This window comes from Oryctolagus cuniculus, chromosome 9, assembly GCF_964237555.1.
Source record: "Oryctolagus cuniculus chromosome 9, mOryCun1.1, whole genome shotgun sequence".
NCBI lineage: Eukaryota > Metazoa > Chordata > Mammalia > Lagomorpha > Leporidae > Oryctolagus > Oryctolagus cuniculus.
The window spans coordinates 11,379,677-11,404,300 of record NC_091440.1 but is presented as its reverse complement, the minus strand read 5'-3'; the positions used below and the strand labels follow the sequence as shown (position 1 = coordinate 11,404,300).

The following is a 24,624-nucleotide window of genomic DNA, read 5'->3' as shown; positions in this document are numbered from 1 at the left end:
GTGAAAAGGCTTGCTGAGGACAGAATGTTCTAGTGGGGTTCTGCAGGTCCTGGTGAGGGAGCTTAGCCTTGCCTGTGCTGTAAGTCTCTGTATAACTCTCACATTGCTTGCTTACAGAGAGTTTCCCCGCTTGTAGAGCTGTGTGAATAAAACACACGACTACATTATGTTTTTCAGCTCTACTTTCCTGTTATTTTCAGAGCTGTTACAGAAAATCACAGCCTCTTCTCTCGTGTTTTGTATGGTATGCCCTAGATTTTTTTTAAGATCGATTTGTGTTTTTGAGAGGCAGAGTTACAGGCAGAGAGAGGGAGAGACAGAGAGAGAGGTCTTCCATCCACTGGTTCACTTCCCAGATGGCCCCAACAGCTGGAGTTGGGCCAATCCAAAGCCAGGAGCTAGGACCTTCCTCCAGGTCTCCTACGCAGGTGCAGGTACTCCATTTCTGATCCAGCTCCCTGCTAATGGCCTGGAAAAAGGAGCAGAAGACTTCCCGAGTGCTTGGGCTTCTTCCACCCACGTGGGAGACCCAGATGAAACTCCTGACTCCCAGGTTTGTCCTGGCTCAGCTCTGGCTGTTGTGGCCATTTGGAGAGTGAATCAGCGGATGGAAGATCTCTTTGTTTCCATCTCTCCCTCGCTCCATCTCTCTCTGCCTTTCAAATAAATAAGTAAATATTTTTAAAAAGACATAAACCTCATTATACTACCTTCCCCCCCCTTTTTTTTTCTTTCTTCTGCATACTGTCATTTGTCAAATTTAATTTATTCTGTAAATTCCACAGATGTGTTAGCTCCGGACTTACAGTGAATGGATACTAGAGACAAGGCTCATGACCAGTCATTCTTCATTGGCTGAATGTCTCTAAGAAGATTTCATGCAAAATACAGTCCATGGGGTCTTGTTTACCCTTAAATATTCCACAAGGAAAGGACTTTTGGTCTAGAAGTCAAGATGCCTGCCTCCTACATTGGAATGAGTAGGTTCTAATCCCAGTTTGGGCTTATAACTCCAGCTTGCTGTCAGTACACGCTCTTGGAGGTAGCACATGATGGTTCAAGTTATTAAATTCTTGCCACTCATGTGAGTACCTGGATTGTGTTCCTGGCTCCTGGCTTTGGCCTCAGCCATGGCCAATGTAAGCATTTGGGTTGTGAATCAGTGGAAGGAGACCTGTCTGTCTGTTAGCTTGTTTCTGTGCCTCTCAAAGAATTGTTGTTTTGTTTTTTTTTTTAATTAAGAGTTTGACCCATTATTCCCTTAAGGGATTTGTAAACATTTTGTCATTTTCATCCCAGAATTGAATGTGGAAGCTTTCAAGCTTGATGTTCCCCTCCCCATCTCCGACTCCCACACTCCCAACATACACACACAAATCAACTTCAACGTTTCTTTCCCTGGATTCCCAGTAGATGTTTTCTTCAGCCTTGAATTACAGCAACTTTACCAAGCTAAATTTCAGTGTTGACAGCTCTGTGTTCATTTACTGAGACAGGCTGTGCCCTCTAAATATGTATATTTTGTTCCTTGTTTCTCCATGTTTTATGAGCATGCATTTTGCTTTTTTCTCAGTTTTAAGTGTACCTAAAAGTATATACAGATATGTACAGCCTTGATTATATTTAATTATTACTCACCTTTGAATCTATTTTTATGAGCTCAGATGTTGTCACTGTTCCATAGGCAAGGAGCTGGGTCATGTGGGATAATGTAATGGATTGAAAGCTTGGAGTCTCCCCAGCTGCAAAGTTGGAACCATAAGCCCTCATTGATATAATAGGAGGTAGGGGTTTGGGGATGTGATTATGCTATGAACACATGACCTTCTTGAACATTATTAATGCTTTTATAATAGAGTTCTGAGAGATATCCCACCACCTGTTCACCATACAAGGCCACAACAAGAAGGTGCCATCCTGTAAGCCAGGAGGAGAGCCCTCAACAGACACACGATCTTCCAGTGTCTTGATCTTAGCTTTTTCAGCCTCTATAACAACGATAAACAAAAGCCTGCTATTAGCAAGCCACCCAGTTGGTATTTTATTAGAACAGCTGGAATGGACTATGACAGATGGCATAAAGGTTTTTATAAGGAAGTGTGTATATATGTGTGTGTGTGTGTGTAGATGTATGCATTGCTTGAGTCTAGTGGCTCACAATTCTGCATGCACACACATTACAATCACCAGGAGAGCTTTTCAAAAACACCTATACCTTGGATCACTGTAAGATTTTGATTTAATTCACCTACGAGTGGTGCTTGGGAATTGGTATGTTTTAAAAGGCTCCCCAAGACATCCTAAGATATAGTCAGATCTGCAATCTTTTAGCTTACTTTTTTTTTTAAAGATTCATTTTAGTTGAAAGAGTTACAGAGAGAGGGAGAGACAGAGTAAGAAAGATAGAGATCTTCCATCTCTTAGTTCACTCCTCAAATGGCCACCAGCAGTCAGGGCTGGGTCAGACTGAAGCCAAGAGCCAGGAGCAAGGAGCTTCTTTGAGGTCTCACATGTCGGTGCAGGGACCCAAACACTTGGGCCATCCTCCACTGCTTTCCCAGGAGCATTAGCAGGGTGCTGGATCAGAAGAGGAGCAGCCGGAATACAAACCACTGCCCATGTGGGATGCTGGCACTGCAGGCTGTAGCTTAACCTACAACACCACAATGCTAGCCCCATTGCTTACTTTGTATCTTGCTGTTGTCAACCCCCATTGCTAGCATTGGGGCCCCTCAAAACTGAGTCTCTCCTCTACTCTATCTACCTACCAATCACTTAGAGGAAGGAGGGCTTCAACTTTACGATTCCCCTTGGAGCTGCAGGATTCTTTCATTCCTGCTGTGCCTTTCAGGGACATGCATCATTTCAGATGGGGGTCTTGTTGGCTCTATGATCCACGCAAGACAAAATCCTGCGAGGGAGTTCTGTGTATTCACCAGCCCTTTGATGGTGTGGTTTGTGCTTACAGGATTTTCAGAGTCCTTAAGTGGAAATCGCTTGTGTGTTTCTCAGACTTCTTGGTCTGTATTTGAATGATTTTAGGCATAAAAAAAGGCACAGAAGTTTTTACTCCCCAATCTTATAACAGGGGTTCTTTGTAATGTTTTTCCACCTAATGATCCTGGTTTACAATGTATTTCAAAACTAGAGTTTTTCAATCCAATCAATATTAAAATTTAATGAGGCAAAGTTACTCATAAAAGAAAATTTATAAATGAGTTGAGACAATATTTTTACAGCAATTTGATTAGTAAGAAAAGAAAATATGCTCCTTATTAGCTAACTATGATAACTTACATATAAAATCATGTTGGCCAAATTCATGTGCACAATTAGGCACCTAATTATGTTTTAAATTCAACTACACGCATAAAGATCTGATCACAAATGTCTAATAAAGGTAATTTCTTTTTCTCATTTTAGGGAAAACACTATTTTTTTTTTTTCTATAAGAAGTTTAAAAACAACCTCCTAAAAATATACCAATTTGTATATCTACAGTTATATACTCTTAAGAAGTAGCTATCAATTTCTATCTAAACTACAGTGTCCACTTAAAAATCTTTTTGACTCTAGTACAAAGTCAGCATTTCATTATCTACCCATCAGTCATATGAGGATGGTGAGTTCAATTGTCATTTGAGAAACAGAAGCAAAGAGACTACATTCAATTCGTACAGAAAAGACACTCATGAAGAGCAGTGACTGTCTCCAACAAAAACAAAGCCAAGGAAAAGAACACCAAGAAAACAACCTAATTCTCTATTGTGACCCTTCCTCCTAACACAAATATGACTGGTTACAAGTGAATTCCAAAGAACATACACTTTCTTCAATCCATTAGTAAATATTTATAGAGGCTGCAATGAGCCAGGCATTGAAGGCCCTGGAGACATGAAGATGAAAGACGCACTTCCTGTTTTCAAGAATCTTAACTCCCAGGGAGATAAATGTGCAAATCAACAGTGCAGCTACCTAGTATCAATGCCTTAGCAGAGGCCCATTTCCCTCAGGGCAATGCCATCCTGTAACTGGACCTCTCAAGCCAACAGACTTTGCAAGAAGGCTTTCTCAAGGAGAGACTGTACCTTATATTAGTCTAAGTCATTCTATATCACAGTAAAGAAAAAAATTAGCCAACTTGAATAAAAGGCAGCATTTTGAATTTAGACACAATGGTTCCATTTTAAATGGCCAGGGTGTAATTTGCTTTAGCATTATTTCAAAAGATTGGAGATGGTTTAGTCGAAGGGCAGCCTACCCCTTGAATACAGGCCAGTCTCCATAGCCTATCTGATAGGATGGCTGGAACTTCTTCCATGCAGCCTCTATGCATCATCTCCCATATCACACTTGTGATTTTCTGCTCACAACTGAAAGCTACTGTCATAATCTAAGAGGCTTCTGTACTTTTGAGACATAGGAAAGGACCAATTGCAAATTCAGATAAAGTTTAAGAGTACAACAAATTGAAAAGCTTCATTCAGTTGGCTTCTGAAGTTTTATGAAATAGGAAAGAATATTATTGTTCAAAGAGATGGAAGAACATCATCTAACAAATTCTGGAGACGCAATAAGAGGGCATGCTGAAATACAGGAACACAAATGTTAAGGGAAGGGCATTTAGCCTAGTGGTCAAGACACGGTTAAGATTCCCATGTCCCAGATTGGCATTATCTGGTTTCAATGTCCAGCTCAGGCTTCTGACTCCAACTTCTTGCTGGCAGACCCTGGAGGCAGTGGTGGTGACTCAGGTAACTGAGTTCCCGTCACCCATGTGAGAGACCTGGATTGAGTACCTGACTCTTGGCTTCAGAACTCAGTTCCCTCGAGTTTGGCCATGTGCGCTTTTGGAGTGAGCCAGCAGATGGGACCTCCCTCTTTCTCCTCTGTCTCTCTGCCTCTCAAATATATTTTAAAAGCTCAAAAGAAAGTTTAAGATATTATTTTCAAAATGAACTTAAAGGTTATCATATGTTTGTGGTTCTCAGTCCAAGTTCAGTGCAATATTCTGTTCAAAAGCAGTTGTTCCTTTGTTGTTTAATTAACAAATCAGGGAAGCATGAGGGTACCTCACCACGTTTTGGGGAAAATAGAATAGAGATAAATTTATTTTGATGCAAAAATTTTTGAGATCCACCTATACAAGGCACCTTCAAAATGTTCATGGAAAATGTGTATTAAGGAAAACTTCAAAATAAACTTTTGGAGGTTTCCTCACACCATGCTGGAGCTGCTATGGGCTGAAAGGCAACGTGGGAACAAGATTCAGCATCCACTTTTTCTGATTCTGGAAGGTCAACTGGCTGGGGTCACAGTGGTTACCATCTATGGATGGGAGGGGCTGATGTTCTTGTCTGGCTATGGGATCCACCATTGTACAGTTGCCCATTGAGATGTGACACCACATCAACACCAGGACATAATTTGGCTGCCAAAAACAACACAACTACCATCCTATTACACATATTAGTCATTGAAAAGATATCCACAACTCTCTTAAATGCCTTGGATCTTGAAACTTTAAAGAAAATTTGATTTTTTAAAAATGATTCTAGTCACAGGCTGGCGCCGTGGCTCACTAGGCTAATCTTCCACCTGCGGCGCCGGCACACCGGGTTCTAGTCCCGGTCGGGGCGCCGGATTCTGTCCTGGTTACCCCTTTTCCAGGCCAGCTCTCTGCTGTGGCCAGGGAGTGCAGTGGAGGATGGCCCAAGTGCTTGGGCCCTGCACCCCATGGGAGACCAGGATAAGTACCTGGCTCCTGGCTTTGGATCAGCGCAGTGCGCCAGCTGCAGCGCGCCGGCAGTGGCGGCCATTGGAGGGTGAACCAACGGCAAAGGAAGACCTTTCTCTCTCTCTCACTGTCCACTCTGTCAAAAAAAAAAAAAAAAAAAAAAAAAAAAAAAAAAAAAAAAGATTCTAGTCACAATTCTCAATGAATAAAACATTTGTTTAGAAGTCCATGTCATTTTGCCTTAGCAATTAACTATTTGCAACTTGTATGGAATATAATAAATGCAATGATGTCAATTAAGTGGCAGATGCTGACTTCTCTGGTTATGTGTGTAATGGCACCTTTCAGGACTTAACAGCACAAGAAGAAATGTACACATTTAAGTACAGTTGTGTCAAGAAAAATGCACAGTTAAGTTCATGTCTCTAGTACATCACTGATGTATGCTCACTAATTATTCCACTAGCCACCTTCTGTTCCAGGAGCACTTTTTAGATCTCATACGCTGGGCCGGCGCTGGGGCACAGTGGGTTAAAGCCCTGGCCTAAAGCGCTGGTATCCCATATGGGTGCCAGTTTTACTCCCAGCTGCTCCTTTTCCAATCCAGCTCTCTGCTATGGCCTGGGAAAGCAGTAGAAGATGGTCCAGGTCCTTGGGCCCCTGCACCCACGTGGGAGACCCGGAAGAAGCTCCTGGCTCCTGGCTTTGGATCGGCACAACTCTGGCCATTGCGGCCATCTGGGGAGTGAACCAGCATATGAAAGACCTCTCTCTCTCTTTCTCTACCTCTCTCTGTAACTCTTTCAAATAAATTAAATAAATCTTAAAAAAAAATCTCATATGCATCCATGCCGACTGTTACAGATTTTAAGACTTAACCTCACTTTACATGCACAGTTACATGTGGAAAGAAACCAAGTCTTGTCTTTGGGTCAACCCCGACTGTATTAAACAAATACAGATCTTTAACTCCATACAGACATTGTTGAATCATACACAGTCCGTATGATACAGACCATAGGGTAGAATATATTATAATAAAGGCATACATTTAAAATTTGTTTGTGTTTCTTTTATACCATAGCAAGTGATAATATGAAATCTCAATCATACATTCATTCTCCCCATTTCATAAACATCATAAAATAAAAATTGAAAATGTATTTTACCAGTAAGACAGACCTATCTCATTAAAGCCACTGTAGCCCAGCTCTTGCCTGCTAAGTCCCAGATCTTCGAGGTCCATGCATTTAAATCCTGGTGGGCACTGGTAGCCTTCTTCTAGCTCAGGTGAGCAGTGTGTATCTGGGATAGCTAAACTATTCCAGGTTACATTCCTGTGAACAACATACAAAAGTGTTAGACAACTTCAACAAGCATAAATGTTGACTAAAACGAATGACGTAATACTTTTCATTAATAACTGCCATGTATGAACACCAATTGAAGACTCCTGATTTGCGGATGGTATTTGTTACTCTAATGACATAGTAAGCATTGCCAAATGATACCCGATTCAGTCTACCCTAGCACTTCCTGAGAATATTATTATCACTACTGTTTTTGTCATTAAACACAGATCTAGAGAAATGAAGGAAGGGATTTTTAAAATATTTTCAAAGAATTGACTTGTCCAGAGATTCCTTGTTATTCACAACATCCTGTCCCAACACAGGCATGATTTTTTATTCTCTGTTTCTAAGCAACATTAAGAGATGTTTGCATTTTTTGAATGATATAAGTGCCGCAAGTTTCATAAATGACATTTAGTCTTCTGTGTTGACAGTTTAGAAAGAAAACCAAAGAGAAACTGGAGGAACTGAATTTAGAACAGAGATGATAAAGTAACTAACTGAGTAATAGCTTCTGCACTCTTAAGTTCTGTTAGGGGACGGTGACGTACCTGCCTGTCATCCTTGTTACGGACAGGCTGGGGATAAGGTAAGTGTAGAACGTTTTAGAAAAGACATGGCTTTCTTGTGACAAGTGCAGGTAATCACCAGACTGGTGGCTTCAGACTCATTCTGGGCCAACCTGAAAAGTGGGCCCCCATCACTGCCACGTAGGGTAGCTGATATGCACAGAGTGGAGCCCAGAGTGCAGGCTGGATGACTTCACAAGCCTTCCAGGCCAACGACTTTGTTCTAGTCATTTGCCACTGCACCTGTGTTTCTAGGAGTTTCTTTTTTTTTATCAATCTATTTTTATTTATTTTTATTTTTTAAAACTTTTATTTAGTAAATATAATTTTCCAAAGTACAGTTTATGGATTACAATGGCTCCCCCCCCCATAACTTCCCTCCCACCCCCAACCCTCCCATCTCCCACTCCCTCTCCCATTCCATTCACATCAAGATTCTTTTTCAATTATCTTTATATACAGAAGATCAATTCAATATATATTCAGTAAAGATTTCATCAGTTGGCACCCACACAGAACATAAAGTGTAAATTACTGTTTGAGTACTAGTTATAGCAGCAATTCACATTGGACAACACATTAAGGACAGATCCCACATGAGGAGTAAGTACACAGTGACTCCTGTTGTTGACTTAACAATTTGACACTCTTGTTTATGGCTTCAGAAACCTCCCTAGGCTCTAGGAGTTTCTTACGTGCAGAACAGCCAGCACACAGCCTTGCTTCCTTCAGCCAATGGCCACACTGGGGCAGACTTGGTGAGTGACTTTCTCTTTGGCATTCAGTTACTGCTTCCTTCCTCTATATAATATACAACTTCTGTGTAACCCCTTAGCTGTTCTAGGTCACCACTTACACAGTTTACACTAGGCCCCCTTCCCCACTCCTGGCTCCCCATGTACTATGCCTGATCATCTCTCATCAGCTCCTTTTCAATCATAAACAAGGCTCAAGACTCACACACAATTCAGATACTCTATGCTTATTCCTACTGGGTTCTTCTCTTTACTAGCTGCCAAAGAGCTGCTAAAAAGTGTCTGCAATGTTTAGGGAAAAAGTGATTAAACCATTGATTCCTCTAACCATATTGTAAGGTGATCCTCTGGACCCAACATGTAAAACACACTGAAAAAGGCCCAGTTATGGAAATCATCACTTAGGCAGCTCAGAGAGATGACTTTAGGCAGATATTACTTACAAGCGTACTTTAAAAATTCACATTTAAAGATTAGTTTATTTTGGTGCAAAAATTTTTCCAATCATATATTCAAGGGGTCTTCCAAAATTCAGGGAAAATGTGTATTATGAAAAATTCTATATAGATTTCAAAAGTTTCACACCAAAATAAACTCATCTTCAAGTTTTATCTTTCCACAAACTTTCTCCTAATTTCACATTCTCACACATACACTAAATGATCCATCTTCACTCAGGTCTAATTGTCTCAATGATTCAGATATGGTATCTGCAACCAGAGAGCAGAATGAGTGGGAAAGAGAGTGGGCCCCGTTTCAGAGCAAGGCTTTCTGGGTTTGGGCACAGCTTAGCCACATACTGGTCCTGTGACTTGAATAAAGTTCTAAGCCTCTCTAAGCTCAGATTCTTCATTTGTAAGAACAGTAATCACAATTAAAAGTGAAGCTTTTTTGGTGGTTATATGAAATAAACCAAGTGCTGCACATAACATGCTGTGAGTATCAATAAATGGTTATTATGAATGATGATTAATTATTGCAATAATAGAATTTAGCATAAGTCCCAGTATATACAAATGCAAGAATAAATAACTGTGAAGAGAAGAAATTTTGGCAAGCAATGCTGAAAGCATTTTGTTCATAGAATGGTGCAGCTGAAATATATTTTATAGTTCACCTATTTTTTTTGTTTGTTTGTTTGTTTTGACAGGCAGAGTGGACAGTGAGAGAGACAGAGAGAAAGGTCTTCCTTTGCCGTTGGTTCACCCTCCAATGGCCACCGTGGCCAGCACACTGCAGCCGGCGCACTGCACTGATCCAAAGCCAGGAGCCAGGTGCTTCTCCTGGTCTCCCATGGGGTGCAGGGCCCAAGCAGTTGGGTCATCCTCCACTGCCCCCCCGGGCCACAGCAGAGAGCTAGCCTGGAAGAGGGGCAACTGGGACAGAATCCGGCGCCCCGAACGGGACTAGAACCCGGTGTGCCGGCGCCGCAGGCGGAGGATTAGCCTATTGAGCCGTGGCACAGGTCCACCTATTTCTTTTATACTTGAAGAAGACAAGTGAAAGTTCAGAGAAGGCAAAGTTTACTCATTTGTCAAAATTAACATTTTTTCTCATTTCAAATAGTTTAAGTCGATCACGAGAAAAAGTGTCTGAGAAAACACTCTAAGAGACAGTTCCCAAAATGTCAATGTTTCAGGTATTTGGGAAAGAAACTGGCCCCTGCAGGCAGTCTGCCTTGCGTAACCTCTGGTTCAATGACTTACAGGTGCAGCTTGACCTGGCCATTTGCAAGACACAGTGAAAGTGCCCACATCATAGGGCAGGACTGAAAATGTCTTAAAGGTACTTGCAAAGCAAAGTCTGTACACAGTAAGTGGTACTTATTGTCCATTGTTACTTATCAATGGTTTGAAATTCATACATTGTCTCCGTGAAAGTTTAGCTCTGTGTGTGCTGCCTCAGGTTCTTCACTCCTAAAATGTCTAGAGCTATTACAACCAATTTCTGGGGTATTGTAATAACTAAATGAGCTAATGTAAGCAATTCAGAATGACACCCGGAATAAGTTATTCACTCAATAATTATTAACTTTTATATGAGAGTATGTTTTTCTTTTTTTATTCCATTTGTTTCTCTTTCATATTGGCTTTGCATATCATTTTTACAAAAAGATTTATGTATGCATTTGTGTACATATTTGAAAAGTAGAGTGAGAGTGAGTGAGGAGAGAGAGACAGAGAGAGAGAGAGATAGAGATCTTTTATCTGCTGGTTCACTCTCCAAATGGCTGCAACAGCCAGGGCTTGGCCAGGCTGAAGCCAAGAGCCAGGAGTTCCATCCACGTTTCCCATGGAGGTGGCAAGAACTTAACTACTTGGCACATGCTCATTAGTGACCTATTTATTAGGTGATTAACTGTTCTAAACCACAAGGACATTACCATTTTCTTAAAGTTGAAATGAGCATCAAGAGTTTCAGAATACGCACTCATATATCTGCTATTTACCTTGGTTTCATTTTTTCATTTTACAAGAATCTTCCAGATTTTATTTTGATTTGTTAATGACAATTATTTCCTCATTCATTTTCCCTTAGATCCTCTGGATAGAACAAGAGGATTTCAGGAATTAGGCAGAGTAGAATTCTTGCTCCACCAGGCAAATCCTAGGTGCTGACAATGATTCTCTCAGTCAAAATAAATATGCACTTGTGCTTAAATGGGCTGTAAATCCTGCATTTCTCATCCCCAGATTTCTTGGAAAAGTACCCACTTGTACCCCATCTAATTTAATTTGTCAGCCCACTTACATGAGCTGTAAACCGCTGAATGACTCTGGCTTATTTCCATATGCTGCACCCACCTGGAAGATGCTTTATCTTCTTTGACTCTTGGCACGGTTGTTTCTATGGGGGGCAGAGTAATGGCCCCCTAAAGATGTCCACACCTGCTCTCTGGAACTTGTGAATATATTACGTTACATGGGAAAAGGAACTAAAGTTACAGACATGATTAAGACACAAGTCTTGAGTTTGAGAGATGACCCTGGATTATCTAAGTGGGCTCCACGTAATCACATGAGTCCTTAAACGTGGAGAACCTCGACTAATTGTGGTGAGAAAGAGACGTGACCGCAGGAGCAAGATCCAGAAAGATGCAATTATGCTGACTTTGAAGATGCTGGTTTGGTCCACATTTCTCAGGTCATCTTGCTCTTCCATTTTCTCCCTCTGTGACTGATCTTTATCACTGAGTCACTCTGAGTTCAGTCCTTGGCCGCCTTCTCATTTTTCACAATCTCTCTCTCTGTAAAATATCATCCACTTTCATAACTTCACTTCTCTCTCATCCCAGACATCTCTTTTGGAGTCCAAGAGCTACACGTCCACTGCCTGTGAAGTTTCTCCTGCTGGCTACACCACAGGAACAGCCAGCTCCGTATGCTCCATAGTGAACGTTTCATTTCAGAACAAACAGCACCATCATCCAAATGGCTGAGAGAGCTTGAAGCTGGGCAGTCACCCTTGATGCTACCTCTCCCTTAGTCATCATAAGAAGCCATCGTTTTCCCCTAATAATCCACCAAAGTATCTTTTGATGTAATGCCACTCTCTCCGTCAGCCAGCCTCCTGAGGACCCTGCAGCCCACCCTTAGCGTTTCCCATCCACTTAGCACAAAGTCTAGAGAGAGAGCCTTGCATAACCACTGTCCTACTTTCACAGTGGCAGAGCTGAACAAGATCCACAAGATCCTGAAGATGTGGTTCCTCCCTCAGTGTAAGAATCCCTTTGCGCACCTTCCTCTAGGTATTCCCCACTCTCTGACCTTGTTGGTCTTCTTCCTCATCCCGGTTTGCTCCCATCTACTTCAGAATCTTCTCCACTGCTTGGAAATCTTTTCTCAATTCACCACAATTTTAGTCCTTAGGCCCTAGCCTGAGTGTTCCTTTCTCAGGGAAGTCACTACAGACCCCTCAGTCTGGGTTAGATGTCCTTGGTTTAACTTCTCAAAGTACCTCCCTTGCGTGTCTGGCACATGGAACAAGTGCAATTCATGTTTGCATGGCCGTACCTTCATCAGATGATCCCAAACTCGACTGCTCTCAGGCAACCTCCAGTTCTGTGTCTGCTTGCCTAACATCTTATACCAACTTTGCTTGCTACACTATGGTGCACAGTTATTTGGTCAAACATCAGTCCATATGCTGCTCTTAATGCATTTTTAGTTACAATTAACATCTAAATCAACAGACGCTGAGTAAAGCAGATGGCCCTCCATGAGCATCAGCTCCTTCATCAGCCGAAGACCCTGACGGAAAAAAAACTGAGGTTCCTCAGAGAGGAAGAAGGCCTGCCCCCAGACTGCCTTTGAACTTACGCCCATGACATCAATGCTTGCCAGTATTTCTAGCATGTCATAAAGAGTTTGGAATTTCAAGCCCCAGAGCCATGTCAGCAAATTACTTAAAATACATTTTTTCTTTCTTTCTTCCTTTCCCTCCCTCCCTCCCTTCCTTCCTTTCTCTCTCTCTCTCTCTCTCTCTCTTTCTCTTTCTCTTTCTTTTTTTTCCATCTATCTATCTATCTATCTCATGTCTTTTAATTAGTTCAATAGAAGGTATATGTGTGTGTGTTGTGTATATAAGGTGTCTTTAAGAAGATCATGAAAAATGTGTATCATAAAAAAATTTTGTATGTATTTCATGATAGTTTTTGCATCAAAATAAAGTCACACTAACTTGGTCTAACATGTCTGAACAGAATCTGGTCTGCGGCACTATGAAGGATATCAGTTTGAAAATAGCCCTCATCAGAGTAACATAAACTGCTACAACTGAAGGAAGAACAAACATCAAATTGATGGTGCAGCTTGGTTGGAAGAATGGCACCTTATAAAAGATCATGGTGACAATGCTCTAAAGAAATCCATAGTTTACAAATGGATAACATATTAAAAAGGGAAGAAACAACGCTGAACATGAAGCCTACAATTGCAGACCATCAACATCAATTTCTAAGAAGAAAAGTAATGTGTTAATGCCCTAATTGAAAAGAAGCAACAGTTAGTCACAGAAAGAACAGCCAACACCCTAGCCATCTCAACCGGCTTGACTTACATAATTCTGACTGAAAAATTAAAGTGGAGCCAATTTTGTCTTCAATAGGCATCAAAGTGTTGTGCTCAGATCAGCTGAAGACAACAGGGGAGCTTTCATTGGAAATTTTTCAGAATTACAATCAAGATTTGAAATGCTTTTTCAGAGAACTGGAACAACGGATGAACTATGGCTTAATTAGGAGGATCCTGAAGACAAAGCACAGTGAAAGCAATGGCTGTCAAGAGGTGGACGTGATCCAGTCAAAGCAAAAGCAGACCGGCCAAGAGGAAAGGTCATGGCAGCGGAGCTTTGGTGCTGTTCAAGGCATTTTTCCTTGTTGCCTTTTTGGAAGACAAAGAATGTTAACATCTGCATTTAGGAGAGTGTTTTGAGGAAGCCATCCAAGGCCTCAGCAGAAAATTGCTCCGTCTCCGCCTGAAAGTCCTCCTCCACCACATCAACGTTCCTGCTCATTCCTTACATCAAACCAGGGCTACTGCATAAAAGCTTCAATGAGAAATCATCAGACATCCAACTTATTCTGATTGGATTTTTTTCTCACTTATTTTTCTTAATATTTAAAAAATATTTCAAGGACAACCATTTTCTTAACAATATAAAAACAACTACATGAATATGTTAGATTCTAAATACCTTCAGTTCTTTAGGAATGAGCTAAGTGGCTATTTAACCACTTACAAATGGAGCTTAAGTGGAGAAATAAAGTTTATACTTCTTGTTTTTACTTCTTAAAAAAAAAGTGCTCTGATCTTGTTGCTAAAATTCTTTATGATAACAACCCCATAATATCTCATGACTTTGTAGTATTTTTTATTTTAAGTTAATGGTTAATTGTAATGGCACAGGGTATTGAATTGTATATTGGAACACAAGATAATCATCTCCGCTCACTGATCAAACAACTTAATTACCTTGGCCATTTCACTCTGAACATTTGAGCCTCAGTTTCCTCAAACATAAAAAAGACACCTTCCAGTTATTTAAAAGATAGTTCAAAGAAAGATCTGATCACACTTCCATAAAATAAAGAAATGGAGCAAAACCATGTGTCTCATAATTCAACGTATAGCTCATGAGGTGCAGTTTTTGTCTATTTGCTAGACTCACCAATGCTATATGCAATAGCTCAAGTCTTTCCACTCAAATTCTCTTTGCCACTCACCACGTCATCTCTTTCTGATGGTATCAAACTACTGAATGGAGTTTGTAATTACTGTTGTGAAAGAACATAATTATGATTATGATTATGATTATTTAGCCTCTTTTTGGAAGCTGCTTTTCCTGTGTTCTTAGTGGTACCACTTTATTTCATGTATATGTCTGGTCTTTCACTCAAATAGTTATTTCTATAGGCCTACTCTATACCACACAACACACTGGGAATGGAGATGGCTAAGAAGATATTTCTTATCCATTTATTTATTTATTTATTTATTGAACATGTAGAGTTACATACAGTGAGAGAGAGAGAGAGAGAGAGAGAGAGAGAGAAAGGTCTTCCATCTGATGGTTCACTCCCCAAGTGGCCACAATGGCCAGAGCTGTGCGTATCCGAAGCCAGGAGCCAGGTGCCTCTTCCTGTCTCCCATGCGGGTGCAGGGGCCCAAGCACTTGGGCCCTCCTCCACTGCCTTCCCGGGCCACAGCAGAGAGCTGGAGTGGAAGAGGAGCAACCAGGACTAGAACCCAGTGCCCATATGGGAAGCCGGCTCTGCAGGTGGAAGATTAACCTAGTGTGCCACGGCTCCGGCCCCTAAGCAGGTATTTCTAACCCATGGGCTTCACTGTTCAGCATGAGAGAGAGAATAGGAAAGCAGTGTCCACAGGAAAGCAAGACACATGCTTTCAGAGCTGTCTACATGGTCACGGGGTTACTGATGCACAAAGTGGAAACACGACATGTAACTCTGGGTGGTGGATGGTGAGCACTGGGAAAACCACTGGTCTTGCTTGGAGTGACCGTTATTAAACGATCAACAAGCAGGCGTTCTAAGGATGGGATACACAGTGTTGCAAAGCCTGTGTGTAAATATGGGAGGGTGATTCACCATTCCCACCAGTAGGATCAGCTGTTTGGTGTCTTCTTCCTTGGGAGTTGTCAACAAGAAAGTGTAACCATATCAAACAATTTTTGAACCTTGCTCTCAGAGATTTACGAATTGGAGATAAAGACAAGGATACGTGCTTTCCCTAGACTGACACTGTGCACTGATGTACCATAGATGACTGGCTGGCCACAAGCTATCCCTAGTTTATAAGAAAGATGAAAAAGGTAACAAACAACAATAAAAAAATCAAAACCAAAGAAGTTATTACTAAATGTACTTAGTAGATTTTCACAAACTGTCCCTGTGATAGGAATTTGTACATAACAACAGCAGTTTCATTTACATTGTTTTGTTCCTTGAAAAACTGAAGATAAGCAGAATAATGTTGAGCTCTTAATTAGCCAAATTTGATCCATTTATTGGAAAAGACATTCCGAGAGGCCAAGCTACCACATATTTCTGAAGATGGCAATCTGTGAGCAATTGTTCATGATGCAAAGCAAGTACGGAGCACAACAAATCCACATGCTACACCTAACCCTGCACAGCTCAAAGAGCACTTTCTTTATTGCATCAGTAGCATTTCCTTTCTGATTACATTGTATGTCCTAGGGAGACACTGGAAACAGAACAGCCAAATTCCAATTAAAGCCATTGGGCAGAAAACCTCCCTCCCTCTCTCAACACCCATTCCTGCCCCCCGTACACACAATCTTCCTAACAGTGCAAACGGCCTCTGCTACCTTAAGTGGTACTTGTCTTGCCTGTCGTGGCAGGCATGAAGATGAGGTTGGTTTTGTTGCTGAGAGCTGGCCCTGAATTGAGAGGCTGTCTCTGTCACCGTGAGTGCCTACTGAGAACCTGCTCTGGCTGCTTCAGGTTCATTTCAGAAAATCATCTGGCTCCACTTTCACCTCTATTTAGCCTCCTCGTGTCAGGATTAATTAAAACCGCCCATGAGTTGGCCTGGCTGATGCTAGTACTGGATGCTTCAGAGAACTAACCCCACCCTGGAAAGCAAAGACCTTATTTGCAGAGATAAATTATTTATTGATTTTTGGAAACTATTAATGGTTCTATCTAGACATTTGGTGGGGCTGCAAAACAAGATAAATTGTCTGTGGCAGGAATGACATTGACATCACACTTCTTTTTATAAACAAGTGAAATCTGGCATGTTTTCTAGAGAATAATTTATTTTTATTGTTAAACTGAGCATTCTAATATGGTTTTTCCACTCCTTCACCCATTCCTGAGTGACTGAGTAGGCAAATCCATAAAGAAACATAGATAAGGACAAAAATGATAAAATTCAAATTTTTTGAAATATTTTGACTATGAAATTTAATAGCAATGCATGATTTTTCTTTTTACGAATATTTGAAATTGTCATCTTGTTGTATTTGAGTAGTTTGGTTTTATTTTTAATTATGTATTTCCTCCAAGTTCACTCCTTTATGTCATGCACTCTTTGTCAATATGGATAAGAGTGCAGGTTGACAGGAGCCAGGAGACGGCAGTAGATCGCAGACAATGACAGGCACACATGCTCAGCACCAGGGGAGTAAGGTGTCAGGAACCAAAGGTGTGCTCAACAGCTCCAATCTGGAAACTGGGGCTGCCTAACACTCTCTCCCCAAGTTAGTAAAATGGCACAGTCTTATCTGTGGCACCATCTATGCCCCAGATGCCATCTTGGGCCCTGGCCCCTGTTGCCACCTTGCATAGTAGGCTTTGGTCTGAAGCCCCATGGCCCAACCACTGGTGTCAGCTCCACCCTCACCCTAATGGGATTTGCTGTTCCTACTTTCCTGCCTCCTCGGCAAAGGTTTAATGGGACCTGTTTCTGAACATGTACCCTCTCTCGTTTATGCTCTCCTTCTCTCTCTTACTCTCTCACCCTCTCCCCTGCTCCCCTCCATCGGGCTTCCCCACCCAACAATAAAGCCTTCCCCTACTCCGGTGTTTGGTGTGTTTTATAGTGTCTTTACATTGGTGCCATGACGCAGATCCAGGCTCCCCCATTGACCTTGCTCTCCCTCGGGGATCTCTGAATTGCTTTGGGGTTCTGGATTTCTGTCAGTCACAAAACACACCCCCAGACCTCCTTTCACGTCACTGAATGCTCTGTGATCTCCATCCACGCATGGGCTTTTCAAATCCTGAGGTAAGACGCAGAACAGGTGGTCTTTACCACAGGTTGTTGATCCACTCTGCTTTGTCTGGAAGTCCTGGTACCAGGCACCACAACCTCCCATGGGCTCTTGCCTTCCACGGATCTTTTGCTTTCCACAGGCTCTATGCCTTCCAAGAGCTCTAGGCCTGGGGCTCCAGTGGCTGCGTGGGTGACAACTCCCACTTTCTATTCATGTACCCTATGAGTCAGATGGCCGTGATCTTGGGAACACTCAATATCCACCGTCTGCCTCCCTGGGTTGCCATGGAGCTTCTCGGTCCTGTGTTCCGTCTAACTCTCCTCTTGGTTGTCTCCTACCTCAACAACCAGGCCACATTTGACCCTGACACTATTCAACATCTTTATCACTTCTATGAGCATTTGGGAAAGTGGAAAATTTTCCTATGTCTAAGCTTTCTCCTATCTCAGCTCTAAACTTTCTCTGGCTCACGTTCTCTTAACTTCTAAAGCTCTTCCGACATTATCTCAGAACCAGACCTTGTTCAAAATCTACTCCCCCTGCCTTATCAATGATCCTCTCCAACACCCTCCTCCCAGAGAAGTAAAGGCAAGTTTGGGAATGGGGCTGTCTCCATGCCTTCACCCTCTGGCCCTAGTCCTCCAACTGGTCTTTGGCCCTCCCCATCCTGTTCCAATTTTACCATAAGAGTAGCAAAGGAGTGGTGATCCCATCCTTCTGAGCTCCCTGTTCACAACAGAACAAATTATCCTACCCTTTTGATGGCTCTTCTGTTTTATAATGAGCAAGCCAGACAGGATCAGGTCTTTTGATGGGTAACTGAATACCAAGCAGACCTGCCAGGTCTCCTCAATGCCTACATTCTCTGGTCCCATAAGTGAGCATTTCATAGATATTTCATCATTAGCTCTGAGTCAACAGCCAAAGTTAAAACTGCCTCTCTCCTCCTACACCTCCCTAAACCTCCCTCGTAACCTTAGCCACCTTGGCATCTCTCCCACCCTGCACCAAGAGGGCCATAAAGCCCTCTACTTAGCGTTGTTCACATTACCCTGAGAGATATCTCTCCCAACCTATGTGAAATAATGATCAAGACCACTGGCCCTTCAAACCAGCTGGAAATAAAAATATCTAAAATCCCTGGGATGAATAACTTTGAGAAGGTTGCCCTACAGTCTCCAGAGCACATGGACAAACTTGGTTATTTTGTTTTTGTTTGTTTGAGAATGACAGGTGGCTCTAATTTCCTCTGGTGTTCCTTAGACATCTCTAGGGAAAAAGCCTTAGTAGAAGAGGAAATTCAAATTTTCCCCAGGCAGAGACCTAAGCAGTCAGCTAGAAGCAAGCACATTTATTTGAAGACTCAAGAGCTGTCCTCTAAAAAGCCATGAGATTTTGTGTTCTGCTCTGTAACATATCTTTGGAAGTTTAACACAAAACCACAGTTTTAAGTAATGCTTTTTCCCAACTTTGATTTAATAAATATAAATTTCCAAAGTACAACTTTCTTTAGCAACTTTTCCCCTATAACCTCCCTCCCACCCACAACCATTCCATCTCCACTCCCTCTCCCATCCCATTCTTCATCAAGATTCCTTATCAATTATCTTTATACACAGAAGATCAATTTAGTATATACTAAGTAAAGATTTCAACAGTTTGCACCCACACAGATACACAAAGTACTGTTTGAGTAGTAGCTTTACCATTAATTTGCATAATACAACATATTAAGGACAGAGATCCTACATGGGGAGTAGGTACACAGTGACTCCCGTTGTTGATTTAACAATTGACACTCTTATTTATGACATCAGTAATCACCAGAGGCTTTTGTCTTGAGTTGCCAAGTCTATGGAAGCCTCTTGAGTTGACAAACTCTGATTTTATTTAGACAAGACCACAGTCAAAGTGGAATTTCTCTTCTCCCTTCAGACAAAGGTACCTCCTTTTTTTTTTTTTTTTTTTTTTTTTTTTTTTTTTTTTTTTGGACAGGCAGAGTGTACAGTGAGAGAGAGAGACAGAGAGAAGGTACTCCTTCTTTGATGGCCTGTTCTTTCTACTGGGATCTCACTCACAAAGATCTTTCATTTAGGTTTGTTTTGTTTTGTTTTGCCACAGTGTCTTGGCTTTCCATGCCTGAGAAACTCTCATGAGCTTTTATCCAGATCCAAATGCCTTCAGGGCTGATTCTGAGGCCAGAGTGCTGTTTAGGACATCTGCCATTCTATGAGTCTGCTGTGTATCCTGCTTCCCAATTTGGATTGTTCTCTTCTTTTTAATTCTATCAGTTAGTATTAGCAGACACTAGTCTTGTTTATGTGATCCCTTTGAATCTTAGACCTATCAGTATGATCAATTAAGAACTTAAACTGATCACTTTGACTATTAAGATGGCATTGGTACATGCCACCTTGATGCGATTGAATTGGAATCCCCTGGCACATTTCTAGCTCTACCATTAGGGGTAAGTCCGTGTGAGCAAGTGCCAAACTGTACATCTCCTCCCTCCTTATTCCCGCTATCACTTTTGAGTTAAATTTAAATGCCTAAGAACAATTGTGTTAATTAAAGAGTTCAACCAATGGTATTAAGTAGAACAAAAAAAATACTAAAAAGAATAAAATGGTAAGCTGTTCCTTGACAGTCAGGACAAGGGCTAATTGAGCCATTGTTTCTCATAGTGTACATTTCATTTCAATGGGTTTCCTGGCTTTTTTTTTTTGACAGGCAGAGTGGACAGTGAGAGAGAGAGAGACAGAGACAAAGGTCTTCCTTTTGCTGTTGGTTCACCCTCCAATGGTCGCTGAGGCCGGCGCGCTGCGGCCAGCACAACGCGCTGATCCAAAGCCAGGAGCCAGGTGCTTCTCCTGGTCTCCCATGTGGGTGCAGGGCCCAAGCACTTGGGCCATCCTCCACTTCACTCCCTGGCCACAGCAGAGAGCTGGCCTGGAAGAGGGGCAACTGGGACAGAATCCGGCGCCCCGACCAGGACTAGAACCCGGTGTGCCGGCATCACAAGGCAGAGGATTAGCCTATTGAGCTGCAGCGCTGGTGGGTTTCCTGGTTTTCTAACCTAGCCCACTCTCAGAATTCCACACCTGTCAAGGAGGTTGCAGCTTGGAATCATCAGTTTTAAAAGTTGCCAGGTGATTTTCCTCTACCAGAGATTTTACCCTGGGAATGAATTTTCAAAATTTACTGGTGGTGCTTCAATAGTTGTTGCATGATATTATGGTTTCTATAATGGGGAAAAGCAGGCTGGTGAGCTGCAATACCAAAATTATATTGGATATGATTTCCAGGAAGGCAACTATAGCAATGATTATTTATGAGGACCACAGTTGGTCGGGCTCTTCCATCCATACTCATGAGGCCAGCATTGTGGCTCAGTGGGTAAGGCCCGTTGCTTGGGACCCTGGCATCCTATCTCAAAGTGCCAGTTCAAGTCCTGGCTACTCCGCTTGCAATCCTACAAAAGCACCTGAGAAAGCAACAGAAGATGGTCCCAGTACTTGGACCTCATCCATTCACTTGGAATACCTGATATCAGTACTTGGAATACTGATAGAGTCTGGGTATCCTGGCTTCAGCTTGGCCCAGCCCTGGCCATTGCAGTCGTTTAGGGAGTGAACCAGTAGACAGAAGAACTCTCTCTTTCTCTCTGTTTCTCCTTGCCTCCTTCCCTCCCTCCCTCTCTCCGTTTCTCAGTCTCTCAAACAAATAAATAAATCTTCAAAAATCCACATCCACAAATTATGTTCATAAGTTCTAGTACATCATTTCCAAATTTAGTCTTCATGTCAACAATCTTTTTTTAAATTTTTTTAAGATTTATTTATTTGAAAGTCAGAGTTACACACAGAGAGAAGGAGAGGCAGAGAGAGAGAGAGAGAGAGAGAGAGAGAGAGAGAGAGAGGTTTTCTATCTGTTGGTTCACTCTCCAACTGGCCACAATGGCCAGAGCTGCGCAATCTAAAGCCAGGAGCCAAGAGCTTCTTCTGGGTTTTCTCATGTGGTTGCAGGGGCCCAATGACTTGAGTCATCTTCCACTGCTTTCCCAGGCCACAGAAGAGAGCTGGATAGGAAGTGGAGCAGCCAGGTCTCAAACAGTTGCCCATATAGAATGCCAGCCTGCAAGCAGTGGCTTTACTGGCTACTCCACAGCACCGGCCCCCATGTCAACAATCTTAACTACTTACTCATGCACTTCATTTTGAACTTGTCTCCAAAATATGTGTTCTTTGTAATCAAAGGGAAACTAAATATTTTACCCAAACATTTTGGATATACATATGTGGAGGATCATCTCATTTATGGAAATAGTTACGACTGAATGCTTAGAGATCTGTGGCAGGGACAGCAGTGTTGATCTCTGCTTCTGGCTCTCTCAACCTCTTTCCTCTTGGCCATCTCTCTCATCTTACTGGGTTTCCCCTCCTTGGCTATAACACAGAGTAGAAGATAATAGAACACAACTTAGCAGGTTGTTATGGAATGAAATGAGAAGATAAAATAACAATCATTCAAGAAAAGTTGCTGACCACAACCATAAATCAAGGTTTTGCAACGTGTAATACTACTTTATCTTCTAAGGTAATATAGTATATCTACTTAAGATAAAAAGAAAAGATGTGGAGCCAGTGCTGTGGCCTCACGAGGCTGGCATCTCTTACGGGTGCCACTTGTTTTCTTCTGGCTGCTCCACTTCTGATCCAGCTCCTTGTGGATGGAAAAGCAGTGGAAGATGATCCAAATATTTGGGCTCCTGCCACCCATGTGAGAGACCTGGATAAAGCTCTAGGTTCAAGGATCCTGGCTTTGGCCTGGTCCAGTGCTGGACCATTGGACCATTGTGGCCATCTGGGGAGTGGACCAGTGGATGTAAGATCTCTCTCTCTCCCTCTTTCCGTCTATCTCTGTAATTCTGACATAAAATGCATCTTAAAAGAAGGTAATGCTATAGTTGAATCTATCAAAATAAACTATTCAATTCCTTTTAGACTGCAAGGGTTTCTTCTTATACCAAAGACTCTCACAAATATTTTGCTATTGTGATGCAAACCAAGTTGATATTAACTTGCATATGAAAGTTTAGTATATTCTGAAATATTTTCTTATAGTTACATTAAAACTTACTATTTATGAAAGATTGACTTTACTGGTGGCTCAGGTGGCTCACATCTTAGAGATCAACACACAGAGCAAAAGATAACATGGGGTCCTAAATGCGTATTACCTATCACTACATCATATATTTAGATGAGTCTGAATCCCCTAGATGTGGCCTCTGCATAAGGATAGAATCCAGTACTATAGGAACATTGTCTTTTATGCATGGACAGTATTCTATATCTATTATAAGGAGTTTATGTATATGGGTGTGGGTCTGGATGTGCACACAGGTTTGTTGATGTCAAATTAAAATATTACAGGAGGGGCCAGTGCTGTGGCGCAAGTGGGTTAACGCCCTAGCCTGCAGTGCCGGCATCCCATATGGGTGGTGGTTAGAGACCCAGCTGCTCCACTTCCCATCCAGCTCTCTGCTATGGCCTGGGGTAGCAGTAGAAGATGGCCTAAGTCCTTGGGTCCCTGAACCAATGTGGGAGACCTGGAGGAAGCTCCTGGCTCCTGGCTTCAGATGGGAGCAGCTCTGGCCATTGCGGCCAATTTGGGAGTGAACCAACGGATGGAAGACCTCTCTCTCTCTGCTTCTTTCTCTGTGTAACTGTACTTTCATATAAATAAATTTAAAAAAAAATATTACAGGAGTTGTTCAAATGGTAGAACAAGCAAGAAAGCATGAAACTTAGACTTCAAGCCCTGGCTCTCTACTTAACAGCTGAATGTGTTATTTAACCTCTCTAGGACTGCAAAACTAGAAGGAATAATTTTCCTGGTTGTTCTGAAAACTGACATAAATGCAAAATACCTGAGATATATTCAACAAATACGCTTAGCAATTTCATTAGAAAGTACACAAACCCCTCACATTTTTGTATCTAAATTAAATAAAGTCTTCCCAACAGGCAGTTATGCAAACATCTTTTCCTGTCTCTTACTTGGCAGGCAACTGTGCATGAGCCCAATAAGTAGATGGAGCAGTTTCTCTTGCCCTTCATCCTTTCCAAAGAACTTGTAATCTAAACTTAAAGCAAGAAGATGTCATAGACCACTGCAGAATTCGAAGCACTGATGATTTAACATGTTTTAGAAAATTATCTCCTGATAAGTCCAGAGAAACTCAAAAATAAGGGATGGACATTGGGTGCAGCGGTTATGACGTTGTTTGGGATGCTGTACCCACGTCAGTGTGCCTGGGTTTGAGTCTAGGTTCTGCTCTCAATGCAGCTTCTGGCTAATGTGCATCCTGGGAGGCAGAAGTGATGGCTCAAGTAAACGGGTTACTGCCGCCCATATGCAAGATTCCAACTGAGTTCCTAGCTCCTAAGTTTGGCCTGGCCCACCCCACCTGTTGCAGGCATTTGGAGAGCTTAAAAGTGGATGGATGGCCGGCGCCGTGGCTCACTAGGCTAATCCTCCACCTTGTGGCGCTGGCAACCCAAGTTCTAGTCCCGGTCGGGGCACCGGATTCTGTCCTGGTTGCCCCTCTTCCAGGCCAGCTCTCTGCTGTGACCAGGGAGTGCAGTGGAGGATGGCCCAGGTGCTTGGGCCCTGCACCCCATGGGAGACCAGGAGAAGCACCTGGCTCCTGCCTTCGGATCAGCGTGGTGCGCCGGCCGCAGCGCACCAGCTGCGGCGGCCATTGGAGGGTGAACCGACAGCAAAGGAAGACCTTTCTCTCTGTCTCTCTCTTGCTGTCTACTCTGTCAAAAAACAAAAAATAAAAAATAAATAAATAAAGTGCATGGAAGTACTCTGTCTCTTTCCCTTTTAAAGTAATTAATCAATGAATTAATTTAAAACGAACACTCTCAATTCTACTA

General features: G+C 42.1%; 1 protein-coding gene across 2 annotated transcripts in view; it reads right to left on the bottom strand.

Annotated features, from left to right (window-relative positions):
• Positions 1-24,624, bottom strand: part of NALCN (sodium leak channel, non-selective) — a 375,525-nt gene that overhangs the window by 299,502 nt on the left and 51,399 nt on the right. The window contains exon 7 of one of the 2 annotated variants that reach the window (XM_051849987.2): positions 6,920-7,074. In XM_051849987.2, coding sequence (XP_051705947.1) covers positions 6,920-7,074 — 155 coding nt within the window. Of the gene's footprint in view, positions 1-6,919; positions 7,075-24,624 lie in introns of those variants that run through there. The other variant, XM_051849988.2, reaches the window with a different exon arrangement.